Genomic DNA, 17,332 nt, shown 5'->3' with positions numbered 1-17,332 from the left:
CCACAAGCGAATCATGTATTGCTTTTTAGGCATTTGATTTTAAGTAAGACTGACGGGAAAAAAATATAATTATTTTGCCGTCTACAAAAATCATCAGAAATATATTTGTAATTGTCGGATGAAAGAATTTACACGTTATAGTTCCATGGACACAATCATAATATCACTTAGACACGTATATACCTTCAAATTGCCGGGTTTTTTTTCTTCAAAATCACGACTGGTCATACAGACAAAAAAATCTGAAATCGCTTCTAGAATACAGTCAGTTTTAGACTGATCGTACAGTAATTTATTTTGGGATCCTCAAGGAAAGCATATTTTTTATTTGAAATACGAACATTCTACTTAAATACGGTAAGAATATTGAAACAGTATATATTTAACTGTAAACTGATGCAAATATTTGCAATAAAAGATTAGTTGCTTTGTACTACGAGAGCAAAATTGTCAATCGATTTCACTTTTTTCTATGAAGTTGGCGTGATGCACACGTATATTTCATATTCTACGGCATGTTTTTGTTACAGTTACTCATATTTATGATGATATACATACTTTTAAGATGTGCAAAGCACTTAATAGATATAGGAGTAAACAAATGATGAAAAAAAGCACCAAAACAAAACCGTTCTGTTAGCCAGTTTGAAATCCTCGCTTCGAAAATCGCGACTTCCGGATATCGTACAGAATAGTATCTACACTGTGATACAGTTCGGTCTGTAAATTATACCGACTTTACAGTTATGGACTATCCGGAAAATCAGTGAAATTTTATGCATGCGTCTGTATACTGGAACTACTTGTCGTCTGCTACATCCATCATCTGGAATATTATTGTTGTAACACAATACTTAAAAGTCATCTTTTGATATCGATATAGCAATATTTCATATCATAGCGTCATTTTAATGTAGCAAAAAAACTAATAGCAATAGATATAAATGAAAAAAAATATCTGATTAATGTTTTTGAAATATATACAAGAAAGACAATAGACGCCTTTAAAAAGAACACATATATATAAACGAGTTTAAATTGAAAACTACGTTCAAACCTATGATTGCGTTGGATAAAAACAGCAATTTTTATACGTGTGCATGTAAAACAAATTTCGTTGTAGAAGGGTCGAAATACAGCACAAACAACATTTTATAAAAGACCTAAAAAGTGAAAAAGTATATTTAAACAAAACGCATTTGACTAACAAGTCGAACAACTGATGTTCTTTAACCCTGCTGACTGTCATTGGCGCTTGCCAAATAAAATTGATCACAAGATGTAACAAAATGAATTTTAATGTAAATTTAATACTAAACAGAAAACAATTAACTTGTGGCCACGATGTTATGCCACAAACATAAGGTGTTAATATTTTTTAGTACACCAGATCCGGATTTCGACAATAAATGTCTATTCAGTGATGTTAGGGATCGAAACGGTGTTTGGAAGGCCATATAAAATGTACCCTCATTTTTAGATAAACGTTTGAATTTTAAGAGTCAATATAGGATGAACGGATCATATAAACTGGAGGGAAAATATGATACAAGCCCAAACGAAAAAATATAAACGAGTCTATATTGAAAACTACGTTCAAACCTATGATTGCGTTTGATAAAAACCGCAATTTTTATATATATAACAGGTTTATCCATCGGATCACCAGCAATGATGGTGATACATGGCTATGCACATTATGTATATACAACTTGTCTAAAAAACATCAACCCAACAATTTTAGATCTGTAAATTTGCTTTCGTAATTTTTTTGTTCTTCCCTCGCCGGGATTCGAACCCATGCTACTGAGATATCGTGACACCAAACCGCCTGCACTGTATCCGGTGCGCTAGACCACACGACCACCTTGGCTTCACAAAAATGAAGCTTTTGGTGGCCGTGTGTTCCCTTTCCACGTCAATTTTAATCCAGCGTCGTACTATAGCATATGATATATAAGCCAGGCGATTTAGTGTCACGATATCTCAGTAGCATTGGTTCGAATCCCGTCGAGGAAGAACAAAAAATTTGCGAAAGCAAATTTACAGATCTAACATTGTTGGGTTGATGTTTAGACAAGTTGTATATACATAATGTACACAGCCATGTATCACCATCATTGCTGGTGATCCGATGGATAAATCTATTGTAGAGTTGTTACTGACTCAGACGTACTTATATAATTATATAATTATTTTCTGTAACTGTATCTTACATTAATTTGTAGGATCCTTTACTATAGATACTTAAGCTGATCTGTAAAAATAACATCTCCATGGCTTACATATCATGTACTGTAGTACGACGCTAGATTAAAACTGACGTGGAAAGGTAACACACGGCCACGGAAAGCTTCATTTTTGTGAAGCCAAGGTAGTCGTGTGGTCTAGCGCACCGGATACAGTGCAGGCGATTTGGTGTCACGATATCTCAGTAGCATGGGTTCGAATCCCGGCGAGGGAAGAACAAAAAATTTGCGAAAGCAAATTTACATATCTGACATTGTTGGGTTGATGTTTAGACAAGTTGTATATATATATATGAAAAACAGTAAACGGATAAGGTTTCTATTTTATTACGAATCGATAAATAAGTCTGATGTTGTAGCGACTGCTGAAAAAATTAGAATGAAGACTGCATGGATGTTCAACAATAAAACACTAAGCATAAAGGGAGAATGACATTAGCAACCGAATCTTTTTTTAGGTTAAAGACACAGATAATTTTTTGTAAATACAAATGCTGTTGAAAAAAATGCGTTTGACTCTGATTCTCTTTTCTCCCAATCATTTGTATAACCTCTTTGGTGTTGATTTAAGGTTTCGAATTATAAAGTTTTGGCAATATGGAAATGTTCATACACTGCATAAAATGAGACGTTTTGGTATTTTGATCCTCAATGCTCTTCAACTTATTACTTGTTTGGCTTTATAACTATTTTGATCTGAGAGTCACTGGTGAGTCTTGTGTAGACGAAACGCGCATCTGGTGTACTAAAATATAATCCTGGTACCTTTGATAGCTATTTACTATATATATTTGCATGTTTTATCTGTTGTTTTGATTTGATGGTCTCAAAAATAAAAATTGTGGATTTAGCCAAGTTTAGAGGTTGTAGGGTGGTGACCTATAGTTGTCAATGTCTGTGTCGTTTGGTTTATTGTTGCAATATGAATATACAACATCTTCTTATCTTTATATAAGAGTGAATATGTTGATTCACTTCGTTTTTTAACGTTCTTCAGAATACTGAAACAACAATATTACTAATATATACATTCGAATTGATTTTGTCTACCTTACATACCATTACCGTTTACGGGTTCAATAACTTTGTGAGTATTTTGCTATGATTATTTTTTAACTATCCATCTATGACATGCATCGTATTTAGTATTACCAAATAAAATTAATTAAAATAATGTCCAATCTTGCAATATGTTATAACAACTGTACGGAATAACACCACACTGGATTGCAAAATTGCTATTTTAATTCTAACAGCACGAACAGTGTCATTGAAAATTTTTGTACAATTTATTTTAAGAACAAATTTTTCTACAATCTTTTATTCTACGTACAAACAGATTTTGGTGAAGGTATTTAAATGAATGGGGAGAAGAAATGAGTTGAGAACTAAAGTTACTTTTGAATCCCACCGCACCTTCTTGTGTCTGTCCTATGTAATTAAAAGGGTCATCATTGAAGTCATTAAATACTTTGGTGTATTTTGCAATTTGGTGTTGAAGGCAGTTCTTCATAGTTCGAGTTTGTAGAATTTAATAGAAATAATTATAATAATTCAGTACGTATTTGCATTCATTTCAATTCAATTCCAAAGTACTTGCTAAGGTGGATGCTACCCATGGGGATTGTAATCTGAAAAATAATTATAATAATTCAGTACGTATTTGCATTCATTTCAGTTCAATTCCAAGGCCTTGCTAAGGTGGATGCTACCCAAGGGGATTGTAATCTGAAAATATTTAGTGAATAAAATCATTCATATTCAAAGCCATTTATTTCAAGAATACAAATTCTAATATGATACATGTTGTTGTTGTTGCTAAAGCATCCTTCATGTACATATTATCTGAAAAAAGTCAACGTTCTTTATACTTCCTGGTTGTGACATCTGTCACTCGAAATACAGGAATACACAATTTAAATTGTCAGAAATGAAACAGAAGCTATTAGGTAAGGTTGAATATAAAAAAAGTCTTTACGATAACTTAAAGAAATCAACTATTTTTTATATGGGGATTTACTTGTAAAAAGTAAAATATAAGTAATATCGGTCCTGCAAGGATTCTTGATCATTCTTAATTGCATTATTATATAAGTTGATGATATTTTTTGGTTGTTCAGTACAAACTTATTGTTATATCAAAACGAATTGTACAATTTAGAAGTGTGTATTCTAGGATATCTACAATTGAATTAATTAATAACTTTGATTTATCCTGCAACAGATTATATAGTTCAGTTCTAGGTTCTGTGACAATTTTAACTTCTAATAATCACTATTTGGACAAGGTAATTTTAAAAAGTATGTCCCTGAAATCAATCAATATCGCAAAGAAATTTGAATTTACCACTTTTTCATTCATTGGCTGCTATTTATACTCTTTCTCTAGCCTTCAATATAAGTGTAGCATGTGTAGAGAAGGAAAACTGTGTGTTGGCTAAGTATCCAGCACTTATAATCATGTCAAAGTAAGAAACGGCCATAACAGTGATCGTTATTTTTTATTAATGGTATCGTATTTTGGCTAATTATCCAGCGATATAGTCGAACACTCATTTCAAAAGAAAGGTGTGACTGTCAAACATGTCAAACGCGGAGCTGCATTTCATAACAAATATAATAGGTTTTTAGCAGTTTGAAAAGTAAAAACAATTTTATAATTAATTTCTTTGATAATCGCATTTCCGAACATCCCTTACTCACTTTCACAATTTCATCATGGCACGGCCAAAAAAACAGTCGAGGTGAGATTCTTTCTTAATATCCTTCATGAAAGATAGAAATACTGTTTCAAGCGAAAGGTTAGTTGATAATTTGTATCTCTGTGTCTATATATATATATTGCTTACTTGCAACCTATAAATTTTGCCGAATTATGTACAGTATTACATGCATGGGATCTCCAGAAAATAAACATAACTTCCGACGGTAAATGCATCTCATTCTGATTTAGTGGTTTGTGGCGAACATAGTTTATATAAGGCAGGAACGACTTCCGAAAATAAAAAAAAAATAAAAACAGATACATGTATTATGAAAGGACAATTAAAAAGCACGGGGGAAGTAGAAATTTTCGTTTGCAAAATCTTATACTAGTATACTGTTGTGACCTGTCTCGTCTCACTTTGCGTCCGTCGGTCCGTCTATCTGTCAACTTTTCACATTTCCATCGTCTTTACCAAGTTTGTCAGGGCTGGTGTTATGGAGTGTAAAAGTAATTCTTAAGTTAACCGGGTTCATTTCGCATTATTGAAAACACCTGTACAATTGGCTTAGACACATTGACGATGTGCAAAACACAGGTCTTTTTTTTTGTAATGTTCCAGTATTTCTTTATGTCCCAACTACCACTTTACCAGCACCATGTCTTTCAAGGATTAGTTCAGTTATTACCTGATATTTCTACATAAATAATTTTACAACAAGTGCTGGTGTCTTGATTGTAGATTGGTTTGCATAGGTACACAGAATCAATATAAAATGTTTGCATGATCTTCAGCTACTGTTTTTGGGGGCTGCAGCTTGTTTATAACTGTAACTTTATAAACTCATTTATGCACGATGAATCTCTTAGTGTGTAAGTTAGGGACGACATCAAAAGTTCAATGAAGGATAAAAAAACTTAATTCACATAGTTTTTTTTTCACTCACCCCTACACCCCCTCTTAACTTAATTTGGGAAAAATTGATTGACAAATAGGGATATATGTAAAATCGATTTTAGATTAACAAAACTTGCAGCAATGTTGATATTATAAAACTGGTGCATCGCAGGTTTTGTTTCCCTAAATAGGCTAGCCAACCTTTTTTTCACATAAGGGGTTGGGTCTCTGTAGACTCTCCCCCTTCGTCAGCCTCTTTCTCTATCTTTTGCAAATCTAAGTCAATACCAGGTGCATCGCAGGTTTTAGTTGGGAGAAGATAAAGTTTTATACTTTTTTATCAATTCGTAGTATACAAGCAGATATTATATCAAATCACTTTTACTGTCGTTTTAGGTCCCAATTAGCTATACATATTACCATGGATCTATAAATTGAGGATAATAAATCGTAAAAAAAAGTTTATTAGCTCCTGGTGAAGCTTAACTAGAAAAAAAAACACTTCTAACTCAATACGCACAACTTGTATTTTTGTGCATAATGAAACAACTGGACTTTTGACATTTACCTGTAACATAATGCACAATTGATCTCTCTCTTCCAAACTATTGGGTGTATATCATTTACCTTTTAGTCCAATATACTGTTTCATATATCATATATTCATATTAATCTATAAATAATGGATTTTTGTGTAAAAGTGTAAATGTAAATATGTTTCCATTACTTCTCATGTACATTAAAATCTGTTACAGGTATGTGTAAGACTATATAAGATTTGGTTTCTTATTCAATATGTTCAATAAAACAGGTGTTTATTGGGTTTTATTTCCCAAAGGATTTTTAATTATTTAGCTAGACAGTAAGTATGAATATTTAGAAAATAAGAATTTAGAGACATTGTCATGGAATGCAAATCATATACATGTACATGAACCGAATAATACAAATTAAAAAGAATTTTTACACACCACTTATACGCAATAATGTAACTGAAACTGTATTTTGTCTGGTACATTGTATTATGACAAAAATGTTTAATAAAGTAGTTTTTACGTTTGGATAAGAATGCCTCCGTATTCGTTTTTTAATTTTGGTTTAAATTGTCCGTCTTTCTTCTGCGTAAATTCTTAAAATTTCTGAAATATAAAATTTTAGCAGTTTTGCTTTATCTAGCAGCAGTTATAATTTGGTATCATATAAAAACAAATGTGTCAGTATCGAAGTACATACAAGCCCCGGTTCTGTGACTTGAAGTGAATATTGAACAAAAACGGCATAAATTAACAAATTTGGTGGATTCAGACTGTAGTATATTATAAAGGACAAATCATTAACCTCTCTTACATATAAGTTGATATACAAGCAAATATAAATGTCAATAAGACAGCAACCTAACGACAAGAATAAACACACGACAACCTACTGTCGTTAACCATAGAATTTGGTATTCACAATTTGCAAGCTCTGAATAGTCCAGTTTACAATATTAATTTATCATGAAACAATCAAATATTTACAATAAACACCAAATTCACATTGTTATTAAACAAATAAACAAAGTATGACAACCAAAGACAGTTTCAATCATTTTTTTTTTTATTTTTTTACACTCGGACACAAAATATGTGTTATATGAGAACAAATTGCAAATTACAAATCAAATACGATAAATGTCAGAATATAGGATCGTGACTTGGAGCAAATAAACGGATATGGATTTTAATTGTTATTTTAGACTAACAATACATATGCATGTATTGAAAGACATATGATACATATAGTACAATGAAACTAAGAAATACTAGTTAGTACTTAGATATGTGCTATGAATAGTAAGTAAACATTTTAAACAAAATCAAACAAATAATACACCAAATGACATATATAAATATTTAAAATAATCATCATTACTATAATAAAAGAAGTATGCTTATGATTTTCCATCCTTTCTAAACCCTATCTGTGGAAAGATTAAGTGACATAAATAAAATGGACTCTTGTTAGTGGCTTTTAACTAGCTGTCAGTAACAGCGAGTACTGTCAGTAAATAGATATAGGAAGATGCGGTATGAGTGCCAATGGGACAACTCTCAATCCAAATAACAATTTATAAAAGTAAATCATTATAGGTCAAGGTACGGCCTTCACCATGGAGCCTTGGCTCACACCGAACAACAAGCTATAACGGGTCCCAAAATTACTAGTGTAAAGTTGTATTTAGTGTCTTTTTGTTGATGGGATATACAAGTACCTGGCCACGTCCGCTCTCTGTGGTCTTTGTATTTGTATCCATCTGATGAGTTAATTCTTTTTCAATTGATTATTATAGTTAGTTCTTATTTTGTACTGATATACCACTGTCCCAGGTTAGTGGAGGGACATCGCTAACATTTTTAACCTCGTCACATTCTGTATGTATGTGCCTGCCCAAGTCAGGAGCCTGTAATTCAGTGGTTGTCGTTTGTTTATGTGTTGCATATTTGTTTCTCTTTCATTTTTTGTATATAAATTAGGCTGTTACGGTTTTCTCGTTTGAATTGTTTTACAATGTCATTTCGAGGCCTTTTATAGCTGACTATGCGGTATGGGCTTTGATGATTTTGATTATTGTTGAAGTTCGTACGGTGACCTAAAGTTGATAATTTCTGTGTCATTTGGTTACTTGTGGAGAGTGGTCTCATTGGCAATCATACCACTTCTTCTGTTGTATATCTAACGAAAGTCATTTTCTAAATTAAATGCAAAATTTACTTATCTTATATTAAAAAGCTTTCGGCAATTTTTAATGGTTTCGACAGGAAATCTCCCAATTTAACATTTGTTGTATTTACTTATTAATCATCAATTTGAATCCTTTATTTATTTTTCTGCTACCTTTAATTCGATTAACAATTTTTAAGCGAGGGTGTTTAAACATGTTTATTATTCACGCTCAGTATACTTCTATTGTTGTAACTTTATAATAAGTGAGTTTACCTTACAGTCACATTTAATCGATTATGTTCCGATTTCGATAAATGAAAATAAAAACTGACCCGTGACTAGACGAAAGTATTTCTATATCAGATCATTGGAGATATTATTAAAAATTTTGAATGGTGTATTTTCCATTGTATTATAATTATTCACGTGGATACAGGTATGTTGAAATTCGTATATTGTAAAACTTTGACACACCCCTTTTACACATGATTACTATATGTTGTAACACGACTTCACTATTTTGATTAAAACATTGATTTTCGTACCGATTTTTATTGCTAAATTGAAATAGTGTTAATTTAAAGTATCATATTATGTAGGATATGTAAATAAACGGAAGTAATATAAACGTAGCTATCATATTTGTAATTTTTTTTCGTCACGGTATGTTTTGATTATTTTATTATTGCGCATTTTCTGATTATTTGAATGTTATTTATCAAACATTGTCATTATCATAAATGCTCGCATAGCTTTAATCATCATGGCGGCTTCTAACCCATTCGTTCCCATCCAACGTCTAACCCCAATAGCACTTGACCCAAATAGATTTAGTTGCATTTAAAAACCAACCCGGACATGCTTTTTATAGTAGATTATATACTTCCTTCATTTTTGAAGTATGAACATGTGGTTTAAATGTTTCCTTGATATTTCAAATTTGGCAGGAAACTCGTATGTGTCTGCTTGTATTGTAATCCCCATGTTAGTTCTATATTTGGACCACGTGTATGCATAGACTAGAATTGGCGGTAAGCTCTCATTCATTATATGTATTTATTTTAAATGTATATTATATATATACCCTGAAGGATTGGTGGCTTGTACAATGTTGTAACTATCATCAACACACAATACTAACGGAAAGAAGCATACAAACTTAAGGGATGACATCAAAAGTTCAATGTAGGATAAAAAAGTTTAAACTTAATTCACATTTTTTTCACAGAAATTAGCAACTATAGGTCACCCGTTACGCCTTCAACAATGAACAAAGCCAATACTGCATAGTCAGCTATAAAAGGCCCTAAATGACAAATGTTTAACAATTCCTATGTTACTATCCTAGAGGAATCGTATACTTTTCGGATAAAGACTGATCAACTTTCTGCAGTTCTCTATGGTTTTTATCAATGGAATACCAAAGACATTATACATTCAGAAATAGATTACAGTTTTGTTAGTTGGTATTCCTTATATAAATCATTAAGCTCTGATTTCTGATTTCTGTTTATAATTTTATAGTTTATATGATTTATTCATAATTCAGTAATCCTTAAATTTGTATTATGATTTAAGTTATGCGTTTAATTTACGAAGAATCGAGATCGAAGTTTTAACACTTTTGAATGGTCATTGACAATTTCATAAGAGGATAATAATCATATTAGTCCAATTGTTAACTAAAATTATTAATACGATCAAAGTACACTTTTAAAATTCACTTGACAAAATCCTTTTCTACAAATCCGTGTGTTAGTATAATGACCCATATCTGTATGCGCAGAGTAAACATATATTTATATTCGTCGGTGGTGATAAATGCAATCTTTAATTCATATATAGATATAGATAATAGCAAGAAATATTGACCAAAACAACTGATAAAATAAAATAAACGCATAGTAACTAAATTAGGTGCGGAAGATTTATCTCTTATTCATTGAAAGTAAAGATTATGTTTCTATCATAACATTTCCGGACTTGTATGATATATTACTACAAAAATGATAATATCTGCGTTTATGGTTGTTTTTTTTTTTGTAAGAAAAGAAAGAAGTTATAAATGTATCAATATTTGCGTGTGGTCCAAGTTTTAATTGTGACTTTTAGATAAGCATCTAACTTTAAATACAACATTAATGTAACAGTACCTAAAACAAAAGGAAGGGCCCCATTAAGGGTTTCCTTTTACGTAAATGTTATGCATTTTGTAATGATTTATGATTGATGTTAAAAGAGAAAAAGAAGATACCAAGGGGACAATCAAAACCCTTGTCGAAAGAATCCCCTGACAAAAATAATGGCAAAAGAAAATCGACTAAAATAAAAAAAAAACAATAGTCTACAAAATAACTTACGATGTTAAAAAAACTGCTAAGGAAACAATATATGCTAAATTTCATTTCTTAAATATTGAATATTCGTCTTAGTTTGAGAATAATAATAATAATCTGATTAAAATATAGATACTGTGTCCAAAACTGTCTAACAGATTTGGAGACCGAATCAGTAATTTAATCAGATTGTTTCATTTTATTATTAATAATATCCAACTTAACCTACACTTTGAAGCTCGGATGCGCGATATTATCTGGCTTAAAAAAATAAAAAAAGATAGGATGAAAAGTAAGAGTGTAAATACAGTACGTTATACAATAAAGAGATAATCTTCTTAGCTTTCAAAGACTCTAAGTGACAGGTATGAAAGGAATAAGAATTTATAAAAACATGATGATTTAAAGGGTAAAAAACATTTATCACTATCCAATGTTTGGATAAGATATAGTTTAATATTGCAGTTACTATGTCAGTGATTAAAATATTTTCTTTGTGATTTATTATTTTTTCATTTCACTTTATTTTAATACAGGTCCAACAACAGGGTGATTAAATATCAACAAACATGTGCTGAGGGTGTTGACAGGAATGCTTTCTTCAAAGTCGACCATCTTTTTGCATTCAGCCGTTTCTTAACATATAATGCTTCCGCGGATACCATCTATTTATAGAGGCATTCTTACACTGGTTGGAATAACTTTATTACTATTCATGCTTTTAATGCAAGGCAACAGACCAGATACTGTTAGTTTACGACGTTTGGAAATTCAGAATGAGGTTGTGGGTTCTGCTAAAATCCGAGAAGAGTTTGGAATGGAAAAGTCTACTGCGAATATAAGAACAACACTCAGAACAATAAAAGAGACTGTACGATATCAAAATACAGATACTCGGAATATAGTAAACCCTCATAATTTTTCGTACTTGAAAAACCCTGTTAATATTTGTAGTGAAAAGGATATATACATGATAACATACATTCATACATCACCGAAGAATTTCCATAAGCGCCAAACCATCAGAAGCACGTGGGGAGACAAACGTCTGCTTGAGCAATACAAAACGAAAATTGTGTTTGTGATGGGGAGAGTGGAGGATACAAAAGTAATGAACAAATTAGACCTAGAAAATGCTCATTATGGAGACATAGTACAAGAAGATTTCTTAGATTCCTACAAAAATTTAACTTATAAAGGCATCGCGGCTTTGAAATGGATATCAAATTATTGCAATAATACCGTGTTCACTTTGAAAACAGACGATGATATTCTAGTCAACATTTTTAAGCTTGTGAAACATTTAAAAGAAATTGTAGAATTTCAGCTAGGTCACAAGAATCTAATTTTGTGCAATCAATGGTTACGTATGGCAGTATTAAGAGACAAAAATAGTAAATGGTATATTCCGAAAGAAGACTTTACACCGGACTATTTCCCGCCATATTGTTCCGGCTCGGCATTTGTGCTGAGCACTGATATGACTAGTCGGATGTACAATGCTTCTTTATATGAAAAGTTTTTCTGGGTTGATGATTACTACATCACGGGTATGTTACCTAGCCATATAAAAGTGAAGCAGAAACGATTAAACGAAGCTTATATACTCAATGGTAGGGTAGTTTATGACAAGTTAGTGAATGATACGAAAAATCAATTGATGTTTTTTCATGTGCCTAAACTAAATACAATTTTTTCAATGTGGAGATTGATCAAACAGCGACTTAAAATGCATATTCAAGAGGAATTCACGTGGTCACCCGTCGTTTCTCCTAGTACAGTTGTGTAATAAGTGTATTTAGAATTTGCATACATTATGTTAATAAGTAATTTCAAACCCCCTCTTATTACGATTAGGAAGAGTCAATTTATACTTTATTCACTTTCTGTTTCAAGCAAATTATGATATTTTCTAACTAAATGTGTTTCTCCTAGTACAGTTGTGTAATAAGTGTATTTTGAATTTGCATAAATTATGTTAATAAGTAATTTCAAACCCCCTCTTATTATGATTAGGAAGAGTCAATTTATACTTTATTCAATTTCTGTTTCAAGCAAATTATGATATTTTCTAACAAAATAATGTGTAGATATATAATGAATGCCTTAAATTGAAACTTGCCTCAACCAATAATATTCAAAACCTTCATGAAATCCAGAACGTATTTTTTTTTTTTTTTTTTTTTTTTATTTCTTTATTGCATTTCTTATTTACATTTTTTAAATTTTACTGTTTTGCATATACATGTACGTTGAATTCATATCATTACTCTCTTTTAAATTATCATTTCAAATACACATAAAATGTACGGGTATGTATGTCAAATGTGCCAATACGGTTTAAAATATACACCAATTTTAGATACATAAGAGTTATTTACAAAAAAATAAAAAAAATAATATTATAAATATGATTGCTTCTAATTTAACAGTTCGATGCAACATTAATATGGCTTTATTAAAACCGCATCTTAATTTCACGATTCAACAAGTTATAAATGTTAGTACTATAATACTATAAATATTAGTCCCAGATAACTGTTATAGCGAATTGTGATGCAACCAAGTAAAACCAAAGATTTTCTTCGTAGTTTTATATGTTGTATACTTTCTTTTAAAAATGGTTAAACTCTTTGATGCAAAACAAATAAATAGCAGGCTTTGAAAATATATAAATGCATGTTAGGTGCTACCATGGAACCAAATTGGATAGCATGGGAAATATAAAATGGCCGTGCAAGTTCAATTGTTTCAAAAATACATTTTTGTTGAATATAAAATTAAATCGGTTACAGGTTGGGTTGACCTTTAAGGATTATGTACCCTTGTGTTGATTCAATGCTAAACATATGAAAATTTTATAGAAAATCCACAATAAAAGTCTTGATCCTTGTACTCTCATATTTAGCAATTTGATGACTGATAGATATAGGATTATTGCATGCAGTGCTAGCATTGATTTCCTTAAAACAAGTTTATTAATGTAGTTATTGGTTAAAACAAATAAAAATATGGACCAAATCAAGTACACCTTTTAGGGTGTGCTTGACTCAGCACGAGGTATTTTGGAATTAACATGTTCTTTAGAACTTTTTGTAAAAAATAAACACTAGCACATCATTGAAAAGCAAGTGAGTAATCTATGTTTCAAATTTTATAACACAAATATCTGTATTAAAGGCTGTGGATTTTCTATAAAAATCTTGGTTTATTTGCCACAAAGGACTCTTTTTCTATTAAATGCAATGAAACAGTAGGTAATAGAATGAAATTCAAAACAGTGTGGCTGTGGCCATTGATTGACACATTAAATTCATCCATTGACTGGGACAATTTACGTGAACGTTTGTCTGTAACGACCACTGTTCACGACGTATCTACGATAGACATTTAAACTGTGGGGTCACCAAAGGTTTCTTAACGCCTTTAATTATAAAATAATTCGAAAAAATAATCAGGAATAACCTTTATGTTTTGATTTATATAATTGATATAAATCAAAACATCGTGTTATTTCTGATTAATTTTTCGAATTACTTTATTAAGGTGTTGAGAACCTTTGGAGGCCCCATAGTTTAAGTGTCTTTAAAAAGTACATAGTGAGCAGTGGTCGTTACATACATACGTTCACCTAAATTGTCCCAGTCAATGGATGAATTTAATGTGTCAATCAATGGCCACAGCCACACTGTTTTGAATTTCATTCTAATGCTTTGCATCAAGTTTCCCCTTGGTATATGTACAAAATAGCCGATCTCTATTATTCATTGCATCTGTAGTTTTGATACAATTGAAGTTTGAAAAGTTCGTACAAAAATGACTACAGAAGGGGTCATAAACCTTAAAAAAAATCCTGTCATTGTTGTATATAAAGATAAAACATATTTAGAGTAGAGTGTTTATGATCTCAAATCCAAGATACTCCTTTATTTTTAATTTTTGATATAAATGATAAAAGTAATTAAAATGATGGAAATTATAAAGTAAAAATGTATTATGGTCTGAATTAAGTACGATTCCAACGAAAATCATAGCTGGTCGACTCCTCCTTTATTTCTTGAACAACTGAAATTCTTGGCACGATCTTTTCAATTTGTGTTTTTCCAATTCAATTTTCTATTCGAATAATGACAATAATCAGCCAAAGCAAAAATCGATTCTATTTTGTACATTTACTTTCTTGTCAATATTCAAAATAATTAAATTTCTCAGAAGTAAAATCTGATTTATAGTAGTGTCAAGTATGATAGACTGAACCGTTTTATTTAATTTGCTTCCATGTAAAAGTTTTGTAATCATCGTGTGAAGGATAGCAAGTCTACCTCCTTAGTCTAAATATAGCAAAGCTACCTTTTGAAAGTGTTTTATAATGGGAAATAAAACTACTTTAACAAGATTTACATATTCATATGCATTTGGGAGTCATAAACTGACTTTTAAATGAAACATTTATTAGTCTTTTGAAATAGATTATATTAATGACTGTATTGAGAAATGTTAAGTTAAACGAGAAGGTGTAAAAACCCGTAATGACGGTGCATTCCAGTAAGTGGCTTGTGAAGTTGACTCAGCAACTAGGATTATAGGTTTGAAACATGTATAAAAATCATCGATCATGAAGTCGAGGGGTACACATGGTTGCATAGGTTCAAAATATGGGACGTGGGTTTTATTTTTTCTATTTGAGGGAATGCTTTTTTTTTTAATATCATGGAAATGATTAAAGGGAATGTTTTTTTTTTTAATATGACGGAGAAAAAAAAACACCAAATAAACCCTCACAATTAGAAGAGTGCACAGTTTTACATTTAAAGGTATACATATTAAATATGAATAAAAAATTAGTTTTTCTAAAAAAAATAGATAAAAAAAAATAAATGCTGAACACATAGACCTATATAAGATACTCAAACAATTATAAAACATGTACATTTCGAAACTGATTAGTTGTATGTGGCATATTGTTTAACAATTCTTGCTAGAATGATAATGCATTTAAACTATATAATCACTTGTTACTATACTATATATAAAAATATTAATTTTCGCGAACCATTTAGGTCACGGAAATTCCAAAATATGGCATCAGTAAGGAGAGTTGTGCAAATAATGTGAATACACAGAACCCCCATCCAAATTATCTTTAGCTAAAAGTATTCATCATTTTCTATTTTATATGTACTAACAACATTCCATTTTTCCATAATTTCGATTGAAATATTCCAAAATCTGAGTTAAAATCGATCGAATGCCCCAAATAAACATTGTCTGATTGGTTGAAGTACTGTGGCGTCGATGATTAGCATAATAAGCCTCGATGTAAAGAATAAGCCTCGATGTAAAGCACACGCTTCACATGAATAAGGAGAGTTTTACAAATAATGTGAATACACAGATCCTCCATCCTATTTATATTTTGCTGGAAATGTTGCAGTGTTCATCATTTCTGTTTTGATTCTGCTCACAACATTCCATTTTTTCTATAATTCCGATTTAAATATGTGGAACCCGCAATAAAAATAGATGGCCTCAATGATCTAATAGTATTTAGTGTAAAAAATAGCTAAGAAAAAACAAACAGAAATGAAAAAATGCATTAGACCTTTTCTAAATTAAGATATGTCAACATAACATTAATACATATCAGGGGCGAATCCAGCCTTGGACAAAAAAGGGGGCGTCCAACTACACCGTGTAGAACGCCACATGCGGGGTGTCGGCTATGTTTGACATGGGGTGGCAATTTTGAAGCGACGAAAAAGTAACAAGGTAAGTTCAAGCATCAAAATTTCTTATTTCTAGAACTCTCAGTACCATATAATGTATTGCACGGAAAGAACCGCAACATAATCTATTTCCTGAAAGCAGAAGCAGTCGTTTTCAGTGCTCAGTTTTCTCAAACACCTCGCCCTAGTTTAAAATAAAGAATAAATGTGTTAAGGGTTTCTAAACATTACTTCTTTTTTTTTATGAGGAAACCTTAACCACGCATACTTTTTAACATTATTTAGATTTTTATATTTACTTTTTTAGCGTTTCGAACATTTTTTACAAAGCGCTGGCTGGTAGACTTGTAGTCATAGGTCATGAGTCATAGGCCATGAAATGCCGCTTCCTTGTGCAATGTTAATTGAATTTTGTGTAAATTGTGATAAAAGTGAATTCCATGTTGTTATTATTATTACTATTCTTAAAATTGTTGTTTTACTAAAAATAAACTTTAAATATCAAATAAGTGTTATTTTTTGTTTTACTTGTATTCTAGAGAAAATATACGAAATACGAAATATTTTATTAAAGAAAGCTCAATTATGAACATTAATAGCATAGATACAACAAAGAATAACATTTAAACAATATATATATGGTGGTGGATAGAGAAAGCTACAGAAACATCTCACTGTTTACAACGAAGGAAACCCACAGCTTACTGGTCAAA

The 17,332-nt window shown here is 31.1% G+C and overlaps 1 protein-coding gene across 1 annotated transcript; it reads left to right on the top strand.

The window, feature by feature from the left end:
- Positions 1–9,398: 9,398 nt before the first annotated feature.
- LOC143077851 (beta-1,3-galactosyltransferase 1-like) lies at positions 9,399–17,128 on the top strand. Its single transcript, XM_076252994.1, has 3 exons — positions 9,399–9,588; positions 11,430–15,907; positions 16,808–17,128. The coding sequence occupies exon 2, from the start codon at positions 11,540–11,542 to the stop codon at positions 12,680–12,682; it is 1,143 nt and encodes a 380-aa protein (XP_076109109.1). The 5' UTR covers positions 9,399–9,588; positions 11,430–11,539; the 3' UTR covers positions 12,683–15,907; positions 16,808–17,128.
- The last annotated feature ends 204 nt before the right edge of the window (positions 17,129–17,332 follow it).

The sequence above is a fragment of the Mytilus galloprovincialis genome, chromosome 1 (genome assembly GCF_965363235.1).
Source record: "Mytilus galloprovincialis chromosome 1, xbMytGall1.hap1.1, whole genome shotgun sequence".
Classification (NCBI taxonomy): Eukaryota; Metazoa; Mollusca; class Bivalvia; order Mytilida; family Mytilidae; genus Mytilus; species Mytilus galloprovincialis.
The sequence above is the reverse complement of the archived record's forward strand: the minus strand, read 5'-3'. Positions and strand labels throughout refer to the sequence as shown.

Excerpts from the sequence above, each read along its gene's own strand:
- LOC143077851 (XM_076252994.1), top strand. The coding sequence starts at position 11,540 with ATGCTTCCGCGGATACCATCTATTTATAGAGGCATTCTTACACTGGTT.